The 23,134-nt window shown below is 36.5% G+C and overlaps 1 protein-coding gene across 1 annotated transcript in view; it reads right to left on the reverse strand.

Moving 5' to 3' along the window:
• Nucleotides 1-21,899, reverse strand: part of etfa (electron transfer flavoprotein subunit alpha) — a 25,859-nt gene extending 3,960 nt beyond the window's left edge. The window contains exons 1-9 of the mRNA XM_061916970.1: nucleotides 21,746-21,899; nucleotides 16,900-17,049; nucleotides 16,751-16,832; nucleotides 16,581-16,663; nucleotides 9,423-9,522; nucleotides 9,245-9,355; nucleotides 6,729-6,830; nucleotides 6,571-6,639; nucleotides 6,417-6,499 (exon numbers count right to left, since the gene is read on the reverse strand). Coding sequence (XP_061772954.1) covers nucleotides 6,417-6,499; nucleotides 6,571-6,639; nucleotides 6,729-6,830; nucleotides 9,245-9,355; nucleotides 9,423-9,522; nucleotides 16,581-16,663; nucleotides 16,751-16,832; nucleotides 16,900-17,049; nucleotides 21,746-21,784 — 819 coding nt within the window. The 5' untranslated portion in view covers nucleotides 21,785-21,899. The remainder of the gene's footprint in view (nucleotides 1-6,416; nucleotides 6,500-6,570; nucleotides 6,640-6,728; nucleotides 6,831-9,244; nucleotides 9,356-9,422; nucleotides 9,523-16,580; nucleotides 16,664-16,750; nucleotides 16,833-16,899; nucleotides 17,050-21,745) is intronic.
• Between the last annotated feature and the right edge of the window lie 1,235 nt (nucleotides 21,900-23,134).

Genomic DNA, 23,134 nt, shown 5'->3' on the forward strand with positions numbered 1-23,134 from the left:
ACTGAGCACTACAACCGCACATGAGCTTTCTGCACCTTTATTATCAATATTTCAGCGCTCTTGTACGCTGCTTGTTCAGCTCAATAGAGTCCAGAAAAATGCATGTTTACTCAACTTGAGCGGCGGGAGAAACCAGATGTTGACATCACTGCTCCGAGTCTAAGTGAAACTAACAAAGTACACCTCAAATATTTCATGTGTTGATAATCATCACATGGTCCAACTACCTCAGACTTGTAATTAATTTCAACATTTTAGGAACAGGAATGACAATAATGATCTATCATGGAATTACTGAGGTTGAACATCTTCTGTTCCCGGACACTGGTTTTTGAAACAATCCAAATGCAAATAATCTGTTCCCAATCATAAAGACTTTATGAACTATATATAAATACACACACAAAAAAACTCTGGCTTGTTATTAATGAATATTTAATCCTACTATGCTACTGTATTTTAATGTTGGTCATCATGCTGGTACTTGGAGTTTTCTGGTGAAAAAAGTTTGAGAACCTCTGGTCTAGATCAGGGGTCACCAACGAGATGCCCGCGGGCACCAGGTCGCCCGTAAGGACCAGATGAGTCGCCCGCTGGCCTGTTCTAAAAATAGTTCAAATAGCAGCACTTACCAGTGAGCTGCCTCTATTTTTTAAATTGTATTTATTTACTAGCAAGCTGGTCTCGCTTTGCTGGACATTTTTAATTCTAAGAGAGACAAAACTCAAATAGAATTTGAAAATCCAAGAAAATACTGTTAAAGAATTGGTCTAAATTAATTAAATTCATTTATTTTTTTTACTTCGCTTCTTATACCTTTCAGAAAGACAATTTTAGAGAAAAAATACAACCTTAAAATGCTTTTAGGATTTTTATAACACATACCTTTTTACCTTTTAAATTCCTTCCTCTTCCTTTCTGACAATTTAAATCAATGTTCACGTAATTTTTCTTTTTATTGTAAAGAATAATAATTTAATACTTCATTTTAGCTTCTGTTTTTTCGACGAAGAATATTTGTGAAATATTTCTTCAAACTTATTAAGAGTAAAATTCCCAAAAAATATTCTGGCAAATCTAGAAAATCTGTAGAATCAAATTTAAATCTTATTTCAAAGTGGATTTTAACCTATTTAAAACATGTCATCAAAATTCTAAAATTAATCTTAATCAGGAAAAATTACTAATGATGTCCCATAAATTATTTTAAAAAATGTTCAAAAAGATTCAAATTTGCTAGTTTTTCTCTTAATTTCTTTGAGTTGAATTTTGAATTTTAAAAAGAGTCGAAATTGAAGATAAACTATGTTTCAAAATTAAATTTAGATTTTTTTTCGTGCTTTCTCCTCTTTTAAACCGTTCAATTAAGTGTTTTTTTTTCATCATTTATTCTCTACAAAAAACCTTCGTTAAATGGAAAAAAAATGTACGATGGAATGACAGACAGAAATACCCATTTTTTAATATATATATGTATATATATAGATTTATTTATTAAAGGTAAATTGAGCACATTGGCTATTTCTGGCAATTTATTTAAGTGTGTATCAAACTGGTAGCCCTTCGCATTAATCAGTACCCAAGAAGTAGCTCTTGGTTTCAAAAAGGTTGGTGACCCCTGTTCTAGATAATGTTTTGGCGTACATTTGTTCCATTTTGTTGTTTTGAGTCTGTCTCGGTCTGCAAGTTATTAGAAAATGAGCTTGACTTGCTGTCTAAATATTTCACAACGCAGCCGGACTGAAAACGTCTGTGAACAAAGGCATCCAAAATTGTGAGGAAACTTGTACGCCAAAATGCAAGAACCTCATCATTTGAAGATTTGACATTTAACACATGAGCAGTTCCATTCACACGTTTAAAAAACACTTTAAGACCAATGTCTAAAAAAAAAAGATATCACTCTTGAATGAACACAGTAGTTAATACCATCAATGTTATATAAATAATAATAGTTTGTATATAGTATATATTTGGTCCAATTGTACAAGGATATTTCACATGTCTTTACTGTTTATATAATGTTGTGTACAAGGTGTATTTATAATATGTTGTGCAGATGAAATTTCATAATTTTTGGAAGCTCATCTTGTATTTGACATTGTTTATATGGTTAGGTGCAAGAAGTGTTTATGGCTTAACTACATGGTCCCAGGCCCACTATTCATCAATCAAGACCATGGAGTGTCTTTATAACCGCGCCTTGAAAGTCAGAGACAAGAAGAGTCTACATTATCATCATTGCCAAATTTTAACCAAATACAATATTTTAAGTTTTACCAATTTTATTTTGTTACATACAGTCAAACTGGTTTTTAAATGCTTGGATAACTCTGCTCCCCAGTTGCTCTGCAAGGCAATTACAAGACTGAAAGTGGTAGCAGATCTACCACCAGAGCAATGTCAAAAGGCAACTATTGCGTTCCATTCCGTAGAACATCTTTTGTCCAGACTGCCTTTTCAATAAAAGGAGCACAACTATGGAACTCTTTACCTGACACTTTGAAAAAGTATATGTACTTGTCACTTTCAAAAATACAAACACAATTATGGCTAGTTGAGCAGCAATCGTGTTCCCATGTTTAGTTTTTACTCATTTTTACAAATTGTTTTTTTATCTAGTCTGCATTTTGTGTTATTATTATTATTATTGGCTTTTATCTAGTTTGCACTTTTTCTGTATTATTTCTATTATCATTATTATCGACTCTTGTTTTATTATTATTTTCCTATTTTAATGATGTTGGATCTATGTTGTTGTTGGGGAAAAGTGTTGTAAATTAGCTTTGGCTGCAAACATTATGATGCATACATTGAATAACTGTTTCAAATATCTATGTGTTTTGTATCTGTCCCTATTTCAATAAACTTTGATAAATTTTCAACTTCAGCCTAAACCTTTTCAGTCTGCAACATTTTCAATTAATGAATGTACAACTGTTTGTTTATTTTGTTGACCACCGACCGAAGAAATAATGAACTAACTAAACTAATTAAAATTGTTTAACAAAAGTATACGACATTGTTAGAACATCAGAAAATATAAAAATCGCAATAGGCCCCATTTAAACGTGCGTTGGCTTACTTCACGCAACTTGTGGCGTACATACAGTAAGTACAGTACAGGCCAGAGGTTTGGACACACCTTCTCATTCAATCTTTATTTTCATGACTATTTACATTGTAGATTGTCACATCAAAACTATGAATGAACACACGTGGAGTTATGTACTTAACAAAAAAAAGGTGAAATTACTGGAAACGTGTTTTATATTCTGTCCATCCATCCATTTTTTACCGCCTTTCCCTTTTGGAGTCGCGGGGGGTGCTGGAGCCTATCTCAGGTGCATTCAGGCGGAAATCGTACACCCAGCTCATCGCAGGGCTAACACAGATAGACAACATTCACATACTAGGGACCATTTAGTGTTGCCAATCATGAATTGATTCACGTGGAAACCGACTTGAACAAGTTGAAAAACTTTTTGGGGTGTTACCATTTAGTTGTAATTGTACGGAATATGTACTGTACTGTGCAATCTACTAATAAGTCTCAATCAATCAAAAAATCCAATCAAAAAACATATCAATTTTTCTGGTAAAACTCACAAAGATACATTATTTCAGGCATTTGTAGACATTTTGTATGTTTGGTTTAAAAAATATATTTGAATATTTGTTTCATTGCTTTTTTCACATGATCTCAGGATTCCAAGAACATTACTGTCATACTGAGTAAAACAAATGTTTGTATTCACAAACCTTACAAAAGCTCATGTTTTTTTAGTAAAACTAACAAAGATACATTGTTTTGCATGTTTGGTTTAGGAATTTTGTTTAAATAACTTACCATATTGAGTACGGTCATATTGAGTAAAACAATTTTTTGTCATTGCAAACCTTCCATATTTTAGTTCAGGGGTCGCCCGTAAGGACCAGATGAGTCGCCCGCTGGCCTGTTCTAAAAATAGCTCAACTAGCAGCACTTACGAGTGAGATGCCTCCATTTTTTTAAATTGTATTTATTTACTAGCAAACTGGTCTCGCTTTGCTCGACATTTTTAATTCTAAGAGAGACAAAACTCAAATAGAATTTGAAAATCCGAGAAAATATTTTAAAGACTTGGTCTTCACTTGTTTAAATAAATTCATTTATTTTTTACTTTACTTCTTATAACTTTCCGAAAGACAATTTTAAGAAAAAATACAACCTTAAAAATGATTTTAGGATTTTTAAACACATATACCTTTTTACCTTTTAAATTCCTTCTTGACAATTTAAATCAATGTTCAAGTATTTTTTTTTTTTATTGTCAAGAATAATAAATACATTTTAATTTAATTCTTCATTTTAGCTTCTGTTTTTTCGACGAAGAATATTTGCGAAATATTTCTTCAAACTTATGATTAAAATTCAAAGAAATTATTCTAGAAAATCTGTAGAATCAAATTTAAATCTCATTTCAAAGTCTTTTGAATTTCTTTTAATTTTTTTGTTCTGGAAAATCTAGAAGAAATAATGATTTGTCTTTGTTAGAAATATAGGTTGGTCCAATTTGTTATATATTCTAACAAAGTGCAGATTGGATTTTAACCTATTTAAAACATGTCATCAAAATTCTAAAATTAATCTTAATCAGGAAAAATTACTAATGATGTTCCATAAATTCTTTAATTTTTTCAAAAAGATTCGAATTAACTAGCTTTTCTCTTCTTTTTTTCAGTAGAATTTTGAATTTTAAGGAGTCAAAATTGAAGATAAAATACGTTTCAAAATTTTATTTTCATTTTTTTCAATTAAGTGTTTTCTTCATCATTTATTCTCTACAAAAAAACCTGCCGTAAAAGGAAAACAAATCTACGACAGAATGACAGACAGAAATACAATTTATTTAAGTGTGTATCAAACTGGTAGACCTTCGCATTAATCAGTACCCAACAAGTAGCTCTTGGTTTCAAAAAGGTTGGTGACCCCTGTTTTAGTTTTTTCAAAATAGCCACCCTTTGCTCTGATTAATGCTTTGCACACTCTTGGCATTCTCTCAATGAGCTTCAAGAGCCTGAGATGGTTTTCACTTCACTGGTGTGCCTTATCAGGGTTGATTAGTGGAATTTCTTGCTTTATCAGAGGGGTTGGGACCATCAGGTGTGTTGTGAATGAGAAGGCGTGTCCCAACTTTGGGCCTGTACATATTCTAGATGAAATGTCTAAGTCAGGGGTGTCCAAACTTTTTCCACAGGGGGCCGCACACGGAAAAATGTAAGCATGCGGGGCCATTTTGATATTTTTCATTTTCAAACCATAACAAAATATATGACTTTTTTTTTTTTTATCCTTAAGGCTCCTGGGGAGCATAGAGGGTCTCAGTCGCTAAAATGTTAAATATAAGTCAAATTATTATTATTTTTATTTAATGCTTACAGTAATCCTCTATATCAACTTAAGGTTGATATAAAGTAAAACAAATAAGGTTTTATGCCATTTTTGTCAAAGACAACTTTGTTTTTTATAGTAAAACTGAAATATGCAGTATTTAGATTGATAGATAGTACTTTGATTCCTTCAGGAGAGTTCCTTTATTTAGCAATTAAAGCCCTCAAAGATCAATAATGCAGGACACCATTGATTTGAATTATTTAATATTTTTGAGTACCGTATTTTTTGGACTATAAGTCGCAGTCTTCTCCACAGTCCGGCGGGGGGTGGGACTTGGCCAAACTATAAAAAAAAAAATATATATATATTTTTTTTTGGGGGGGTTTGGCCAAGTCTAACCCTCTGCTGGACTGTGGAGAAGACTGCGACTTATAGTCCAAAAAATACGGTAATCACAATGAAAAGTTCAATAAAATCCTACTAAATATATTTGAGATCCGAAAGGTTCCCCACTCATTAAGTGATACGTTTTTATTATTATTTTTTTTTTTTTTTACTTTTAACACTTAAATTTCAAGATCAACTTCTGATATATCTGTGGATTTTAAGTTTGAACTATTATTTTGTTTGTTTTATGCTCTTTTGTCAAAACTTTGTTTTTACATGTCAACCACACAACATATGCAACATTTTCCACATAAATCATTTTAAAGTGATAATTTTTAAGTAATAATTCATTAAAACGTAGATTTTTTTTTCCTTTTTTTTTTTGAGCAATGGAAAAAAATGAAAATAAAGACAAAAGGGGAAAAAACTGCCTTCTTGGCAGTTTTGTGTCAACATTGCCACTTTTTCTCATTAGATTTCACCTCATTCCACTTTTTGTAAATGTTTTTTTAATTTTTGCAATACTATCAATTTTGCAATTTTTGCAGAATGTGTGGCGGGCCGGTAAAAGATTAGCTGCGGGCCGCACTTTGGACACCTTTGTACTAGATGAAATGTCTAAGTCATGAAATGTCCATCGGTGTCAACTTACCGGTGCCACAATCTTGCCCGTTTGTCCAACTTGCATATCATTCGGGACATAACCAGCATCCACTGCAGCTCGAGAAGCACCAACTACACAAACACACATTGTAAAAATGATTGTATGAAAAGTAAACCAGGTGATGCAACAAAGAGCTTCTCACCTGCAGCATTCATTTTGTCTGCAAGATCATAAAGCAGTTTGAAGTTGTCTCCGCTCTTCAAGCCTCTACCTGGAACATTAGAGTAGGATTAAATACGTTGTGAGAGCAACACAAAGAAACAGTGCCCGTTTTGTACTGTGCAAGAGCCAAGATCCCACCTCCAGACACCACAACCTTTGCACTGGTCAGCTCTGGACGGTCATTCTTTGTCAGGTTCTGTTCCACCCACTCGGACACTCCCACAGCGGGGTTAGCAGCCACTGGAAGTCAGAGGAACACCACGGATCAAACATGTCCTCTCACTGGCCACTACATTGGTGGCTGTGTCAGCAACCTCAGGGTTCCTGGTTCAATCCCCAACTTCTACCAACCTTGTCACGTCTGTTGTGTCCTTGAGCAAGACACTTCACCCTTGCTCCTGATGGGTGCTGGTTAGGGCCTTGCATGGCAGCTCCCTCCATCAGTGTGTGAATGTGTGTGTGAATGGGTAAATGTGGAAATATTGTCAAAGCGCTTTGAGTACCTTGAAGGTAGAAAAGCGCTATACAAGTACAACCCATTTCCCATTTACACCTGCACTGAGCACCACGTCCATCTGTCTTGTGAGACGCTGGCTGCTGTCAGCATAGAAATCTTATAAGTAGACGCAGCATTGGCTGCTGTGACGCGAGAAATTTGTCCGCCATCTTGAAGTGGTGATCATCATCATGATTTATTTGTATTCCTTTCATTTCCCCTTCTCTGGGATTATATTCCCAGTTTTGATCTGGGACGTCTGGTCACTTATAGCATATGAGAATATTACATTGCTGTTACACAAACTATGAATAATAAAACATGTGTCCTTCATCCTAGCTACACGTATGACAAAAAAGGTTGTGAAAATGAGTGGTATTCAGAGAGGTAAGATGAAGTAAATGTGCTGAAAGTTGATTGCTCCTGACAAATGAACTGCACTGAGTGGAGCGGATCACCACTCCAAGATGGCGGCCCCGCGTCTCGCCAGCTCCAGTAGGCAGTAGCGCTCCATGCTGCTTCCCCTTACGACATGTCTGTGACTGCAAAATCATTATTAATAAAAAATGACCGACAGGAAGGCGGGATACACTTTTTAATTTCAACAGACTCTTGCGCCGTACCCGCTGTCAAAACTTTAAAGACCAGTACCTGTCTTCACAATAAAAGCCCTGCTTCATCCTGCCTGCGCTAACAAAATAAGAGTCTCAGAAAGCTAGCAAGCTAGGGAGTTTGCCGCCAATGTATTTCTTGTAAAGTGTACAAAAAGGAGTATGGAAGCTAGACAAACAAAAAGCAAGCACTTTCATGTGGTATTGGACAGAAAGGAGGACTTTTTTTTCTCTCCTCCATTTGAAAATGTGGACATTATCGTCAGTACTGTCTGATTCCAATCACCATCATATCAACTTATATTCTTGTCTTCATGAAAGAAACATGCTTGCATTATCATTAAACACCTTTAACTTGTTAACCAAAAACTTTCTTTCATAAATAAATGAATATAAATTATAGACCATATTTTTCAGAGTATACCGTATTTTCCTTGAATTGCCGCCAGGGCGCTAATTATTTTAAAACCTCTTCTCACTCCGGCGTTTACCAAAGGCATGCGGTAAAGGCAATCATGCGCTAATTATTTTAAAACCTCTTCTCACTCCGGCGTTTACCAAAGGCATGCGGTAAAGGCAATCATGCGCTAATTATTTTAAAACCTCTTCTCACTCCGGCGCTTACCAAAGGCATGCGGTAAATTTAGGCCTGTGCTTATAAATTTGAGTGTGATGTAAGGAAACCATCATGAAAAGCACATTTAATAAAAATAACTTTATTATGGTCTTACCTTTACTTATAAATGAAGTCCATGCAAGATCAAAAGCATCGATAACTTGTTTATAGAAGTCTTCCTTATCTTTCTTCAGGTTTAAAAGTCTCTCTGTCTCGATGGAGATCTTCCTTTATTACCTCCTGCTTCGAGTGAAAGTCCAGTTTAGAAAAGTTTTATTTTAGATATGTAATCCTCCATGTTAAAAGTGCAAGCGAGAGGAAAAATAAAGGATCGCTGCTCACTCTTGCTGCTTGTTGTCACTTCTTCTGCAGCCGAGTTGTCGCAAGAAGGATCACTAGCGCCCTCTACCCCCAGGAGGCGGGAGTCATTTAATGACTCATATTTGACACACGCAGCTACGGTATATTAATAAAACATAGCTGCTTACTGTTCTTTTTGGCATATTCAATAGCTTGGACCTTAAATCCTACTGAATAGCTCTTAATCTTCTTCCCTTTATGCAATTTCAAATGATTGAAATCAGCCTCCTCCATTTTGAAAATGATGACAGGTGAAGTGTCACTCGTGACGTGAGGAGTTTGACCCGGCGGAAATTCTAGGCATATGCTAATTATTTGGCGAAACGAGTTTGACCCGGCAGTAATTCTAGGCAGGCGCATACTATATACCCGGCAGCAATTCAACGAAATACGGTAAGTCACTCCTGAGTATAAGTCGCACCCCCGGCCAAACAATGAAAAAAACTGCGACTTATAGTCTGAAAAATACGGTACGTGAATGAGGTAGATCCCCTCCACTTGGTCAACCGAAAAGTAGCTGGCCTGCAGAAAAAGTGTGGCGTTTAGTACTGTGTGATAGAACGTCCTTTACCATTTTCTGTCGCAGCACTTCCTCCCTCAGTGGACGCCGCCTCAAAGGATGTTCCTCTCACGGTGAACACCTTCACCGGCTCGCTACTCTTCACCGTGCTGAGAGCATTTCCTGTGAACACCAACCACCATCAGTCCCGGGAACAGAGGCGGGGAAAGAACCAAGACAAAAACGTCACCTGCATAGATGGCTCGGACAAATGTGTCTGGAGACTTGATCTCAATAATATCGGAGATCGGAGCCACGTCCAACTTGGCGGCCACTCTTGGCAGCAGGTTCTGTCAATCACATACAGGAGAGACAAATACAACAAAATGAGCTCCAACAATTTGGAATTAACTTGTTTAAATGCTTTCATGACCGTTAAATGTTACTGAAAATGTTATTATGGCAACAGTTGATGTCTTTGTTATTAATGTTGGGTGTAAGTAGCAGCATGTTTACATTCAAACATACAAGAAAAAGTGTGTTTGGAGGCAGCGTTGTTGAGCTTGGGAAATGACAGCGCACAACACTGACGTCATCACAAGTCTGTGCCGTGTACATTCATACAAGGAGCTTGGGAACTTCACACTTTGGCCGACGTTCGCAAAAGTCTACTTTTTCAAAGAAAAAATTATGCGTTTGCGTGTGGACAAGAGGCCTAAACGCAGATATAAATTAGTATGTGTTTAAGATAGATGGATAGAACTTTATTGATTCCTTCAGGAGTTCCCTCAGGAAAATAAAAATTCCAGCAGCAGTGTACAGAGTTGAGATCAATTTAAAAAGTAAATAATGGGGGTATAAATAGAAACAAAATAGAAGAATATTATAATAAGAATAAAAATAAAAAGCAACAATCAGAATAAAAATATAACAGTAAAATAAGAATATAACAAGAGAAACTAGGCAGTAGTGAGCATGTTATGAAAAAGTAGTGGAGTAGTCGTGAATGAAGTATCTGTGTGGATATGGCTTTTTGTTTGTTTGTCCAGCTTGCATACGCCTTTTTATACACTTTACAATTTTATTGTTTTTATTTAGCCTTTATTTAACCAGGTAAGATCCCATTCAGATCGGAGAACTCTTTTCCAAGGGAGGCCTGGCCAAGAGGGCAGCAGCAAGGTTACATTAAAAACAGTAAACACCACATAAAACATCAAATGTACAAGATTAAAACTTGCTGACATAGCACTTGTGCATACAGACGAGGTGGACTCCAATCCTTTCAAATAAGCTTTACACTCATTTAATGTAACAAGGGTTTGAATTGTAGATTCCATTCTCGGTTACTCCAAGCCTTCGGTGCTGAAAACCTACCGTATTTTTTGGACTATAAGTCTCAGTTTTTTTTCATAGTTTGGTCGGGGGTGCGACTTATACTACGGAGCGACTTATGTGTGAAATTATTAAAACATTACCGTAAAATATCAAATAATATTATTTATCTCATTCGCGGAAGAGACGGAGAAAATGTCAGCAATCGTCACACACACGTCAACCAATAAAAATTCGCCGGGGGAGGGTCATCGCAGAAGTGCATTGTGGTTAATGGAACACTAACTGCCAGAGGTGGGACCAAGTCATTGTTTTGCAAGTCACAAGTAAGTCTCAAGTCTTTGCCCTCAAGTCTCGAGTCAAGTCCCGAGTCAAGTCCCGAGTCAAGACAGGCAAGTCCGAGTAAAGTCCAAAGTCAATAGTGGAAAGTCTCAAGTCAAGTCCCAAGTCCTGCATTTTGGGTTTCGAGTCATTTCAAGTCTTTTTAACCACAGACTAATATATGTACACAGATTGTGCATGCTTTTAAAACGCTGTATGTATTTATTGTAAAAAAAAACAAAAACTGTGCTGACATTGCACTTCATAATAGCACTATTAACCAGTTATTCTATACATTTAACTCATTCCTTTACAGTATGAACACATTTGAAAAAACAAGTGCAACTGTACTTATTTGCACCAAAAAGTTAACATTGTATTTCCATGGAATATTGCATTGTAACTTGTTCATCAGCAGTTCATGTCATGTTGTCACCTTATCTCATTGATCTCATCTCATACTGTATGTGTTTATGTGTGCGTACACATGAAAAACAACAAATACATGAACATAACAATGAACAGTGCTGTACTTGTTAGATGTCAGGGCTTTATGGAATATGTACACATATTCTTAATATAGTATACATTTTAACTGGCCTTTATTTGACTATGATTGTCTTTTTGTAGGTGGCTAAAATATGCGGTGCTGCTGACCACCGTCTAACGTTACCTTACTGTGTGTGATACATTCATTAACGTAACGTTATGTGTAGGTACCTCATGCAACCCTGCTTAAAAAAAAAATAACTTGACAATGAGTATGAATAAGGTAGCATCTACAGTGGACGCAACAGATTGCCGTGTTTGCAATGACGTTATAACCATTGACATCTTATAAGTAGACGCAGAATTGGCTGCTGTGACGCAAGCAATTTGACCGCCATCTTGAAGTGGTGATGAGGAGCCGGCAAGCAGCCTAAACTAACATTTGACAGGTAGAAAACAAAGATGCTGGGCTGGTATTCAGTGTTTTCCTGCTCAATTGAGCGGACTGTTGAAAATAGGAATTGGAGGATTACTTTTGACAAGTAAGAATTTACATTAACATACTACTGGTTGTATTTTGTGAAAATAATATTACCATAGAGTTAAGCAGGAGCAAAGAACTACAATATTTGTATGTGAAAATCACAAAGAAATCTTCTGGGGGAGGATGACCCCCCCAACAGGTATTTGGTTTACAAACTTTCAGGCCCACCTAAAACAAAATTCACCAGCTGCCATTGATTATGATACATTCTCATTTTATTGTAACCACAGATAAGTCTTCAAGTAACAATATTCAAATACTAACTTTGTTGAGTAAGACAGAATTTGGTTTTATTCTGAATCCGGTGAAACAGACTGGTGGTTTTAGCTGAAATAAAGACTTTCAGGTGTTTATATATGTTTAAGTATTTGGTAGACACTTTTATCCAAAGCAACATACATGAAAAATACATATAAAACAATCACTGTAAACATGATCATTTAAAGGAAGAATGTAATAGAAAATATCAATACAAAGTGTCAAGACAGAATAAACTCTCTGCTGTTGCAGCAACAGAGATAAAGTCTATAACAGTGGTCCTCAACCTTTTTTCAGTGATGTACCCCCTGTGAACATGTTTTTAATTCAAGTACCCCCTAATCACAGCAAAGCATTTTTGGTTGAAAAAAAGAGATAAAGAAGTATAATACAGCACTATGTCATCAGTTTCTGATTTATTAAACTGTATAACAGTGCAAAATATTGCACAATTGTAGTGGTCTTTCTTGAACTATTTATAAAAAAAAAAGATGTAAATATAACTAAAAACTTGTTGAAAAATAAACAAGTGATTCAATTATAAATAAAGATTTCTACACATAGAAGTAATCATCAACTTAAAGTGCCCTCTTTGGGGATGGTAATAGAGATCCATCTGGGTTCATCAACTTCATTCTAAACATTTCTTCACAAAAAAGAAATCTTTAACATCAATATTTATGGAACATGGCCACAAAAAAATCTAGCTGTCAACACTGAATATCGCATTGTTGCATTTCTTTTCACAGTTTATGAATTTACATTCATATTTTGTTGAAGTATTGTTCAATAAATATATTTATAAAGGATTTTGAATTGTTGCTATTTTTAGAATATTAAAAAAAATATATGACGTACCCCTTGGCATACCTTCAAGTACACCCATTTGAGAACATCTGGTCTATAGGTCCGTAAGATATATAGATATCTAATGTATTCATACATTGTTTATGTAGCCTATACGCATGTATATATAACCTAATCATATTGTTTCTTCAACTTCAAAATAGCTGACTGTTTTTTTCCCCTTCTCTGGGATTATATTCCCAGTTTTGATCTCAGACGTCTGGTCACTTATAGCATATAAGAATATTCTATTTCCGTTAAGCAAATTATGAACACGTCAAGACTTGTGTCCTTTATCACAGTTACATGTATGACAAAAAAAGCGTGTGAATATAAGTGGTATTCAGTCAGGTAAGATGTATGAAATGCACTGACAGTTCATGGCTCCTACCAAATGAATTGCACTGAGTGGAGCGGATCACCACTCCAAGATGGCGGCCCCGCGTCTCGTCTGCGGAAATAGGCAGTAGCGCTCGATGCTGCATACCCTTATAAGATGTCTATGGTTATAACGCTAGCAGTGAGTTTACAGCTTCACTGATTTAACTACACAGCAAATAAAAGTCACGTTACTCAGCCAATAAACGCTAGTTTACATTCAACGCTTACCCTTCTTTGTGCAACTACAAATGTCGAACGAAGTTGTAAATTGATGCGTCTCCGTCTGTAATCTTCCAACCGCATGTTTTGCTTACGGCAATTCCTGTTTTGTTGACCAAGTCATACTTTTAATACCCGAACGAAACACTTTATGCCATAATTTTCTTCACTTATTCTTCTGTTGTTTGAAAGCTCTTCTTCGTTGGTTTTCCTGCAATTTGATTGGGTGAATGCTGTGTGACGGAAACAACGTGGATGTGATTTGATTGGCTGTTGTACTGACAGGTAGCGCACAGGCTGTCATCGCACACACGCTGACGAACACACGTACAAAATGAAAGATACGGAGCGCTCCTGAATAACTTTTTAATCGTTGGGTTTTGGGGAAAGTAGCAAGTCATGTCAGCTCAAAAGGCTCAAGTCCAAGTCAAGTCACAAGTCATGGATGTTAAAGTCTAAGTCGAGTTGCAAGTCTTTTTACATTTTGTCAAGTCGAGTCTAAAGTCATCAAATTCATGACTCGAGTCCAAGTCATGTGACTCGAGTCCACACCTCTGCTAACTGCTATATGCTACTGCCATAGCTATTCAAATGGATCATTTCAACGTTGGCGGTAACTTATAAAAAGTAAGAAGGGATGAACAAAAATGGCGTTGAAAAGGAAATCCTGTACTGCAGATTACAAGATGGATGTAGTGAAATATGCAGCAGAAAAGGACAACAGGAAGCGGCGCATACTTTTGGAGTTGGCAGAGTTGTTTAGAAGCGACATCGAGGAAGAAGATTTCATGCGATTTATGGATTAGGAGTGACAGATTGTTTGGTAAAGGTATAGCATGTTCTATATGTTATAGGTATTTGAATGACTCTTACCATAATATGTTAGGTTAACATAGCAGTTGGTTATTTATGCCTCATATAACATACACTTATTCAGCCTGTTGTTCATCCATCCATTTTCTACCGCTTATTCCCTTTCGGGATCGCGGGGGGCGCTGGCGCCTATCTCAGCTACAATCGGGCGGAAGGCGGGGTACACCCTGGACAAGTCGCCACCTCATCGCAGGGCCAACACAGATAGACAGACAACATTCACACACTAGGGCCAATTTAGTGTTGCCAATCAACCTATCCCCAGGTGCATGTCTTTGGAAGTGGGAGGAAGCCGGAGTACCCAGAGGGAACCCGCATTCACGGGGAGAACATGCAAACTCCACACAGAAAGATCCTGAGCCTGGATTTGAACCAAGGACTGCAGGACCTTCGTATTGTGAGGCAGACGCACTAACCCCTCTGCCACCGTGAAGCCCCCTGTTCACTATTCTTTATTTATTTTAAATTGCCTTTCAAATGTCTATTCTTGCTGTTGGGTTTTATCAAATAAATTTCCCCCAAAAATGCGACTTATACTCCAGTGCAACATATATATGTTTTTTTCCTTCTTTATTATGCATTTTTGGCAGGTGCGACTTATAATCCGAAAATTACGGTAAATGCTTTCTTGCCCAGTTCAGTTCTTACTTTTGGTCGACCAATTGAGATTGACAAGAAATACAGTGGAGGCCAATTCCGTAGCTTGCTCGCTTTCTGAGACTCTTATTTTGTTAGCGCAGGCAGGATGACGCTGCGCTTTTATTGTGAAGACAGGAACTGCACAGTCGGTCTTCAGAGTTTGGACGGCAGGTACGGTGCGAGAGTCTGCTAATATCAAGTGTTTCTCACCTTCCTGTCGGTCATTTTTTATTAATAATGATGTGGCAGCAGCCGGCGTCATCTCACAAGACCCTCGGGTGGCGTGAATGTCAATCAAATAATTAAAGTCACGTCTTGGTGAAGATTGATTTTTTTTAGTGCTTGGCTGCTTGGCTGGTGATGGACTGACACACCCTCCACCATCCACCGCTAGCTCGCCATCCACGTAATGGCCACCCTTGGTTTTGACCAGGGGTGTCCAAAGTGTGGCCCGGGGACCATTTGCGGCCTGCGAATAATTTTTTAAACGGCCCTAAGCACATTCTAAAAATACAATTAAAAAAATTAAAAACATAAAAAGTGGTATAAAAGAGTAAACAGGTGAAATGTGACAAGAAAATGTTGCAAAAGTTTACTCTAATAACACAAAGCTGCCATGCAGGCTGTTATTTTCTTTAAAAAAATAATAAATCAAAATCAATGTCACATTAAATATTCCACTTTGAGATATTTTTGGGGGAAAATGTTGTATATTTTGTGTCTCCATATAAAAAACACTTTTTTTTCCAAAGAAGGGCCTAATAATAACAAACAAAAAACAAAAAACAATAAAAGTTATAAGTGACAGATGGATCTGAAGTTGATCTCAAGACAATTGTGTTTAAAGTAAACAGTAAAAAAAAAAAAAAAAAAAAGGGTTTTATTTTTAATGAGTAGGACCCTTTTGGATCCCCAATAATTTTTGTGGATTTTTTTTGTGTCATTGCTAAAAAAAATAACCAATTGAAATCAATGGTGTTATGTGTTGATATTTTTAAGGCTCCAATTCTATAATCTCAAATATTTCAATTTAAAATTCTATTGGGGGAAACTATTGCATAATTTGTGGGTTTTTTCCATAACAAAACAGGGTTTTCTTTGACAAAAAGGGCATACAACTTAAATCTTTAAAAACGTTATATTAAAAGATAAACCTAATGTCGATCTAGAGATTTAAACCTTGAATATCAATATTACAAAATAATGACACATTTTAAATATTTTTTGGACCAAAATATTTTGGGGTCCCTGGGATTAAGCCTGAGTGGAGGCCTAAATGTTTATTTTTACACGTATATCGTATTGGTTTTTTAAATAAAAACATATCAAAATGGCCCCCGCTTGCTTTGATTTTTCGGTGTGCGGCCCTCAGTGGAAAAAGTTTGGACACCCCTGGTGTAGATCGACCCAATCAGGAACCGGTTTCAAAAAATACCGGTACTCTGAATACATCCCTAGCCAAAATAAGAAGTGCAAACAGCATTAAGTGTTGCGGTTGTGTCGTACCTTTCCAAAAGCAGACGCTCCAGCACAGATGTGAGTAAAGCAGAACTGCTTGTGAGTTGCCAGGATGAGAGGCGTCAGCTCCTCTGCACAACAACAGCAGCCAGCATGTCAATAAAGATGCACAACACACTCTTTGATGATCATTGATGACATGTTTTTAGTCTCTAGACCTGGCAGGGCTCCTTTGTAAGAATCATTCTGAACCACCAACACTTTCTTCACACCGCTTACTTGACTGATTTCTTCCACAACCTGGAAAAGGAAAGTCACAGTTTGATGTTCACTTTGCAGGAGATTCCTGATGAACGTGGTCACGCACCTTTGCACAGTTTGTTCCCGCCACCAGACAAGATACTTCTCCACCAAGTCTGCAAGCAGCAGTGATGGCATTCAAGGTGATGGGCGTCAACTTCTCATTGTTGTGCTCAGCAACCACCAAGGTGCTCTGCAACCTCTGCAACACGCCGCTCTGTTCAAGTGGGGACCAACATGCTTTTATGTTGGAGATCATGTTGTGCTTGTGTAAAAAACTGTTGTAATTATGCACATCTTGAATACATTTTGGAGGAATAAATGTGTGAATGCTCCAAAACATTCACACACGTTTTTCTACACCAAAATTCATCTTTTTATTCTTCTTCTTCTTCTACAAATTTTGGCACGATTTACCTTCCACATTTTTTACCTGATTCAAACCGTTCCAACTTCAAACTGTTCAGCCTATTCAGCAATCGAGGGCTTTCCCTGTACTAATTCCAAAAATTCCCAGATTTACCAGAATTCCAGGTCGTCCCGGACATTTTTCCCCATTCAAACTGAATTGGCCATTTTTCAAACTTCCACCATTTCCACATTTTTCAACCGATTCAAACCATTCCACCTTCAACATATTTCACTCATCCTGCACATTCAAACTATCATTTTCCAAGTTTAAAAAAATTCTAGTAATTCCCAGAATTCCCTTTTTGACCCATATTTCTGGGGACTACTCCTTACACATTTTTTAACACACTTCCATCGTCAAAACATTCTTCTTAATCGGGATAAGAAAAAGCAGTTGATTTTTGAACTGGAAAAATTCCCAGCTTTCCCCAAAATTCCATAATACCTTTTCTCAATTAAAACTGTTACTACTTCAACATTTCTCAACCAATTTGGAAAAAGTCCAACACCAACCATTTCAACTCATTCAGAACATTCAAGTTTTAACATTTTACAAAAAATTCCCAAATTTCCATGAAATTCCCATTAAAATGAGTGGGACATTTTTCAAAGTTTCACAATTCCCACATTTGTCATCCGATTCAAAGTCCGCAATATTCAGCCTGTTCAAAATGGTGTACTCTCCTTCAACAGTTTAAAAAAATTCCCGGATTTCCAAAAATTCTAGGTTTTCGGGGACATTTTTACCATTCAAAATGAATTGGCCATTTTTCAAACTTCCATATGTCCACATTTTTCAACCGACTCAAACCATTCCACCTTCAACATATTTCACTCATCTTGCACATTCAAACTATCATTTTCCAAGTTTAAAAAAATTCCAGTAATTCCAAGAATTCCCTTTTTTCCAATCCCGTTCGACCCATATTTCTGGGGACTACTCCTTCCACATTTTTCAACACACTTCAACCATTCCGTCGTCAAAACATTCTTCTTAATCGGTATAAGAAAACGCAGTTGATTTTTTAACTGGAAAAATTCCCAGTTTTCCCCAAAATTCCTTAATACCATTTCTCAATTAAAACTGTTACTACTTCAACATTTCTCGACCAATTTGAAGAAGTCCAACACCAACCATTTCAACTCATTCAGAACATTAAAGTCTTAACATTTTACAAAAAATTCCCAAATTTCCATGAAATTCCCATTAAAATGAGTGGGACATTTTTCAAAGTTTCACAATTCCCACATTTGTCATCCGATTCAAAGTCCGCAATATTCAGCCTGTTCAAAATCGTGTGCTCTCCTTCAACAGTTTAAAAAAATCCGGGATTTCCAAGAATTCTAGGTTTTCCGGGACATTTTTACCATTCAAAATGAATTGGCCATTTTTCAAACTTCCATATTTCCACATTTTTCAACCGAATCAAACCATTCCACCTTCAACATATTCCACTCATCCTGCACATTCAAACTATCATTTTCCAAGTTTAAAAAAATTCTAGTAATTCCCAGAATTCCCTTTTTTTCAATCCCTTTTTGACCCATATTTCTGGGGACTACTCCTTCCACATTTTTAACACACTTAAACCGTTCCATCGTCAAAACATTCTTCTTAATCGGGATAAGAAAACGCAGTTGATTTTTGAACTGGAAAAATTCCCAGTTTTCCCCAAAATTCCTTAATACCATTTCTCAATTAAAACTGTTACTACTTCAACATTTCTCGACCAATTTGAAAAAGTCCAACACCACTATTTCAACTCATTCAGAACATTCAAGTCTTAGGATTTTACAAAAAATTCCCAAATTTCCATGAAATTTCCATTGAAATGAGTGGGACATTTTTCAAAGTTTTACAATTCCCACATTTGTTATTCGATTCAAACTCCACACTATTCAGCCTGTTCAAAATGGTGTGCTCTCCTTCAACATTTTTTAAAAATTCCCGGATTTCCAAGAATTCCAGGTTTTCTGGGACATTTTTCCCATTCAAAATGAATTTGCCATTTTTCAAACTTCCACCATTTCCAAATTTTCAACCGAATCAAACCATTCTACCTTCAACATATTTTACTCATCCTGGACATTCAAACTATCATTTTTCCAAGTTCAAAGAAAAATCCCAGAACTCCATTTTTTTCCCCTTTATTTTGGCGACTACTTCTTCCACAATTTTCAACCCACTTCAACTGTTCCACCGTCAAAACATTCTTCTTAATCAGGACAAAAAACAGTGTTTTTTGGACCTGGAAAAATTCCCAGTTTTCCTGAAATTCCTTAATGCCATTTCTCAATTAAAAATGTTTCTACTTCAACATTTCTCGACCGATTTGAAAAAGTCCAACACCAACCATTTCAACTCATTCAGAACATTCAAGTCTTTTAACATTTTCCAACAAATTCCCAAATTTCCATTGAAATAAATAATTGGGACATTTTCAAGGTTTCACAATTCCCACATTTGTCATTCGATTCACACTCCACACTATTCAGCCTGTTCAAAATGGTGTGCTTTCCTTCAACAGTTTAAAAAAATTCCCGGATTTCCAAGAATTTACAGAATTGCAGGTTTTCCGGGACATTTTTCCCATTCAAAATGAATTTTCCATTTTTCAAACTTCCACCATTTCCACATTTTTAAACCGATTCAAACCGTTCCACCTTCAACATATTCCACTCATCCTGCACATTCAAACTATAATTTTTCTAAGTTAAAAAAATGCCAGGACTTCCCAGAATTCCTTTTTTTCCAAACTCTTTTTGACACTTTTTTCTAAATGGGCCCCCTTTTTAGACCAGTTGATCTGCCGTTTCTTTTCTTTTTCTCCTTTGTCCCCCTCTCCCTTGTGGAGGGCGTCCGGTCCGATGACCATGGATGAAGTATCAATCAATCAATCAATGTTTACTTATATAGCCCTAAATCACTAGTGTCTCAAAGGGCTGCACAAACCACAACACAAACCACTACGGCATCCTCGGTAGGCCCACATAAGGGCAAGGAAAACTCACACCCAGTTGGACGTCTGTGACAATGATGACTATGAGAACCTTGGAGAGGACGAAAACAATGGATGTCGAGCAGGTCTAACATGATACTGTGAAAGTTCAATTCATAATGGATCCAACACAGCCACAAGAGTCCAGTCCAAAGCGGATCCAACACAGCAGCGAGAGTCCCGTTCACAGCAGAGCAAGTACTGGCTGTCCAGAGTCTGGACCCAGGATGGATTGCTCGTCCAGAGTCGGGACCCAGGATGGAATGCTCGCCTGTGTATCGGTTGGGGACATCTCTGTGCTGCTGATCCGCCTTGGGATGGTTTCCTGCTGGCTCCACTTTGGATGAGACTCTCGCTACTATCCACTTTGGACTGGACTCTCACCGTTATGTTGGATCCACTATGGCTTGGATTTTCACAAAAACATGTTAGACCCATTCGACATCCATTGCTTTCGGTCCCCTGGGGTGAGTTTTTCTTTGCCCTTATGTGGGCTCCACCGAGGATGTCGTTGTGGTTTGTGCAGCCCTTTGAGACACTTGTGATTTATGGCTATATAAATAAACATTGATTGATTGATTGAATACTCCTTCCACATTTTTCAACCCACTTCAACCATTCTAACGTCAAAACATTCTTCTTAATCACAATAAAAAAAACAGTTGTCTTTTGAACTGGAAAAATTCAAGGTTTTCCACGGAATTCCTTAATATAATTTCTCAATTTGGGAAGAGTCCAACACCAACCATATCAACTCATTCAGAACATTAAAGCCTTTTAACATTTTCCCAAAAAATCCCATGAAATGTCCATTGAAATGAGTAGGACTTTGAGTGAATGATTGAGTAATTGATTAACGTGGACCCCGACTTAAACAAGTTGAAAAACTTATTGGGGTGTTACCATTTAGTGGTCAATTGTACGGAATGTGTACTGAACTGTGCAATCTACTAATAAAAGTTTCAATCAATTAATCAAAGTGTGCAAGAAGAAGAAGAAGAAAGTTCTTCAGTCACCTTCAACTTAACGCCAGCTGGACTCAGCCAGACATTACTAGCCGATAACAGAGCGGACTTACACAACCTTGAATAATAAAATCCAACGGCCTGCTTTCGTACAATTGCCGCAATGTACTCAATTTAAGCTTTGACGTGGCATGACAAGAATTAAATGTGAGTTTAATAACAGCAGTCTGCGTTCATAACTCCAATGTTTACAAAGCCGGAGTTTCATAACGACTGCGCGAGCTATGCTAACTAGCATTAGCAAGGAATAACATCGCAATGTGGCAAAAACTATCACACGAACAACTTCAATTATTATTTTTTTTTACAGTTAATCATGTTTATTGTAAACAAGTTCTTACACACAAAAAAGCCGACTTTGGAAGAAATGTGCACTTTCTGCAGGGACACGTTAGCTCTAAGGATGTTACTTAGCGCCAACTAAAGTCCACAAAGCATACAAATGTTATTAATCAATTAATTAACGTCAAGTTCTTACCAAGCGTGTCACGTTGGTTTTGGTCCAAACTCTGTTCATGACGGACTCCTCGACGTGGAAGCTCTTAGAGACTGCAGTCTGAGAGTGTGCTGGGACAAAGGTCAAAACGTTACGTCATCGGTGTAACTCTCGCGAGATGTAAGCATTACCGCGAGATCTGATCATGAACATATTTATATATAAGCGGACTATGACGACATTATTTTTAACAAATGTGCCTAAAACACAACTTTTGTTACATACAACTGTAACCGAGGGTTTATGTATGTCGCCCATATTGTAGAAAACTACAAAATAACAAACACAAAGGCTCCAGTTTTACACGATTTTTTTTTAAAGGTTTATTTATAAATTTCAACAATTTCAACAATTTCAACACGAGTTTATTTCGTTTGTTTTCAAAACACCGCACCACCACAACTTCCGCTCTGAGCGCCTTCAAAATAAGAGCTCAATGCATATACTGTATAACAGTGGTTCTCAAATGGGGGTGCGCGTACCCCTGGGGGTACTTGAAGGTATGCCAAGAGGTACGTGAGATTTTTTTAAAATATTCTAAAAATAGCAGCAATTCAAAAATCCTTTATAAATATATTTATTGAATAATACTTCAACAAAATATGAATGTAAGTTCATAAACTGTGGAAAGAAATGCAACAATGCAATATTCAGTGTTGACAGCTAGATTTTTTGTGGACATGTTCCATAAATATGATTTCCTTTTTTTGTGAAGAAATCTTTAGAACTACATTGATGAATCCAGATGGATCTCTATTGCAATCCCCAAAGAGGGCACTTTAAGTTGATGATTACTTCTACGTGTAGAAATCTTTGTCTATAATTGAATCACTTGTTTATTTTTCAACAAGGTTTTAGTTCAAGAAAGACCACTACAAATGAGCAATATTTTGCACTGTTATACAATTTAATAAATCAGAAACTGTATTTTACTTCGTTATCTCTTTAATTCAACCAAAAATGCTTTGCTCTGATTAGGGGGTACTTGAATTGAAAAAAATGTTCACAGGGGGTACTTCACTGAAAAAAGGTTGAGAACCACTGTTGTATAACAGCTCATAACAGGAACTTAACATCACAAAGAGGCAAGTCCATAAAAATAGGTTGCACAACTTTAGACTAGTTTGTATTCATCAGCTTGCGTTAATAAAAAGACGTTTTGTGACACTCATTCTTTTTATATATATATTAAAAAAAAACGAGTCTGAAACATACATTTTCAGTTCAATACATTACGAGTTATATGAAAATAATACAACTAATAGTTACATTTAAAATAAATAAAAGGTTATTGGCAATTTTATAAAATTGTTACCCTGTAAAAAACAAACAAAAAAAAGCTTGATTGTAAAATTACAGCAAATGATTGCC

Source organism: Nerophis ophidion, linkage group LG12 (genome assembly GCF_033978795.1).
Source record: "Nerophis ophidion isolate RoL-2023_Sa linkage group LG12, RoL_Noph_v1.0, whole genome shotgun sequence".
NCBI lineage: Eukaryota > Metazoa > Chordata > Actinopteri > Syngnathiformes > Syngnathidae > Nerophis > Nerophis ophidion.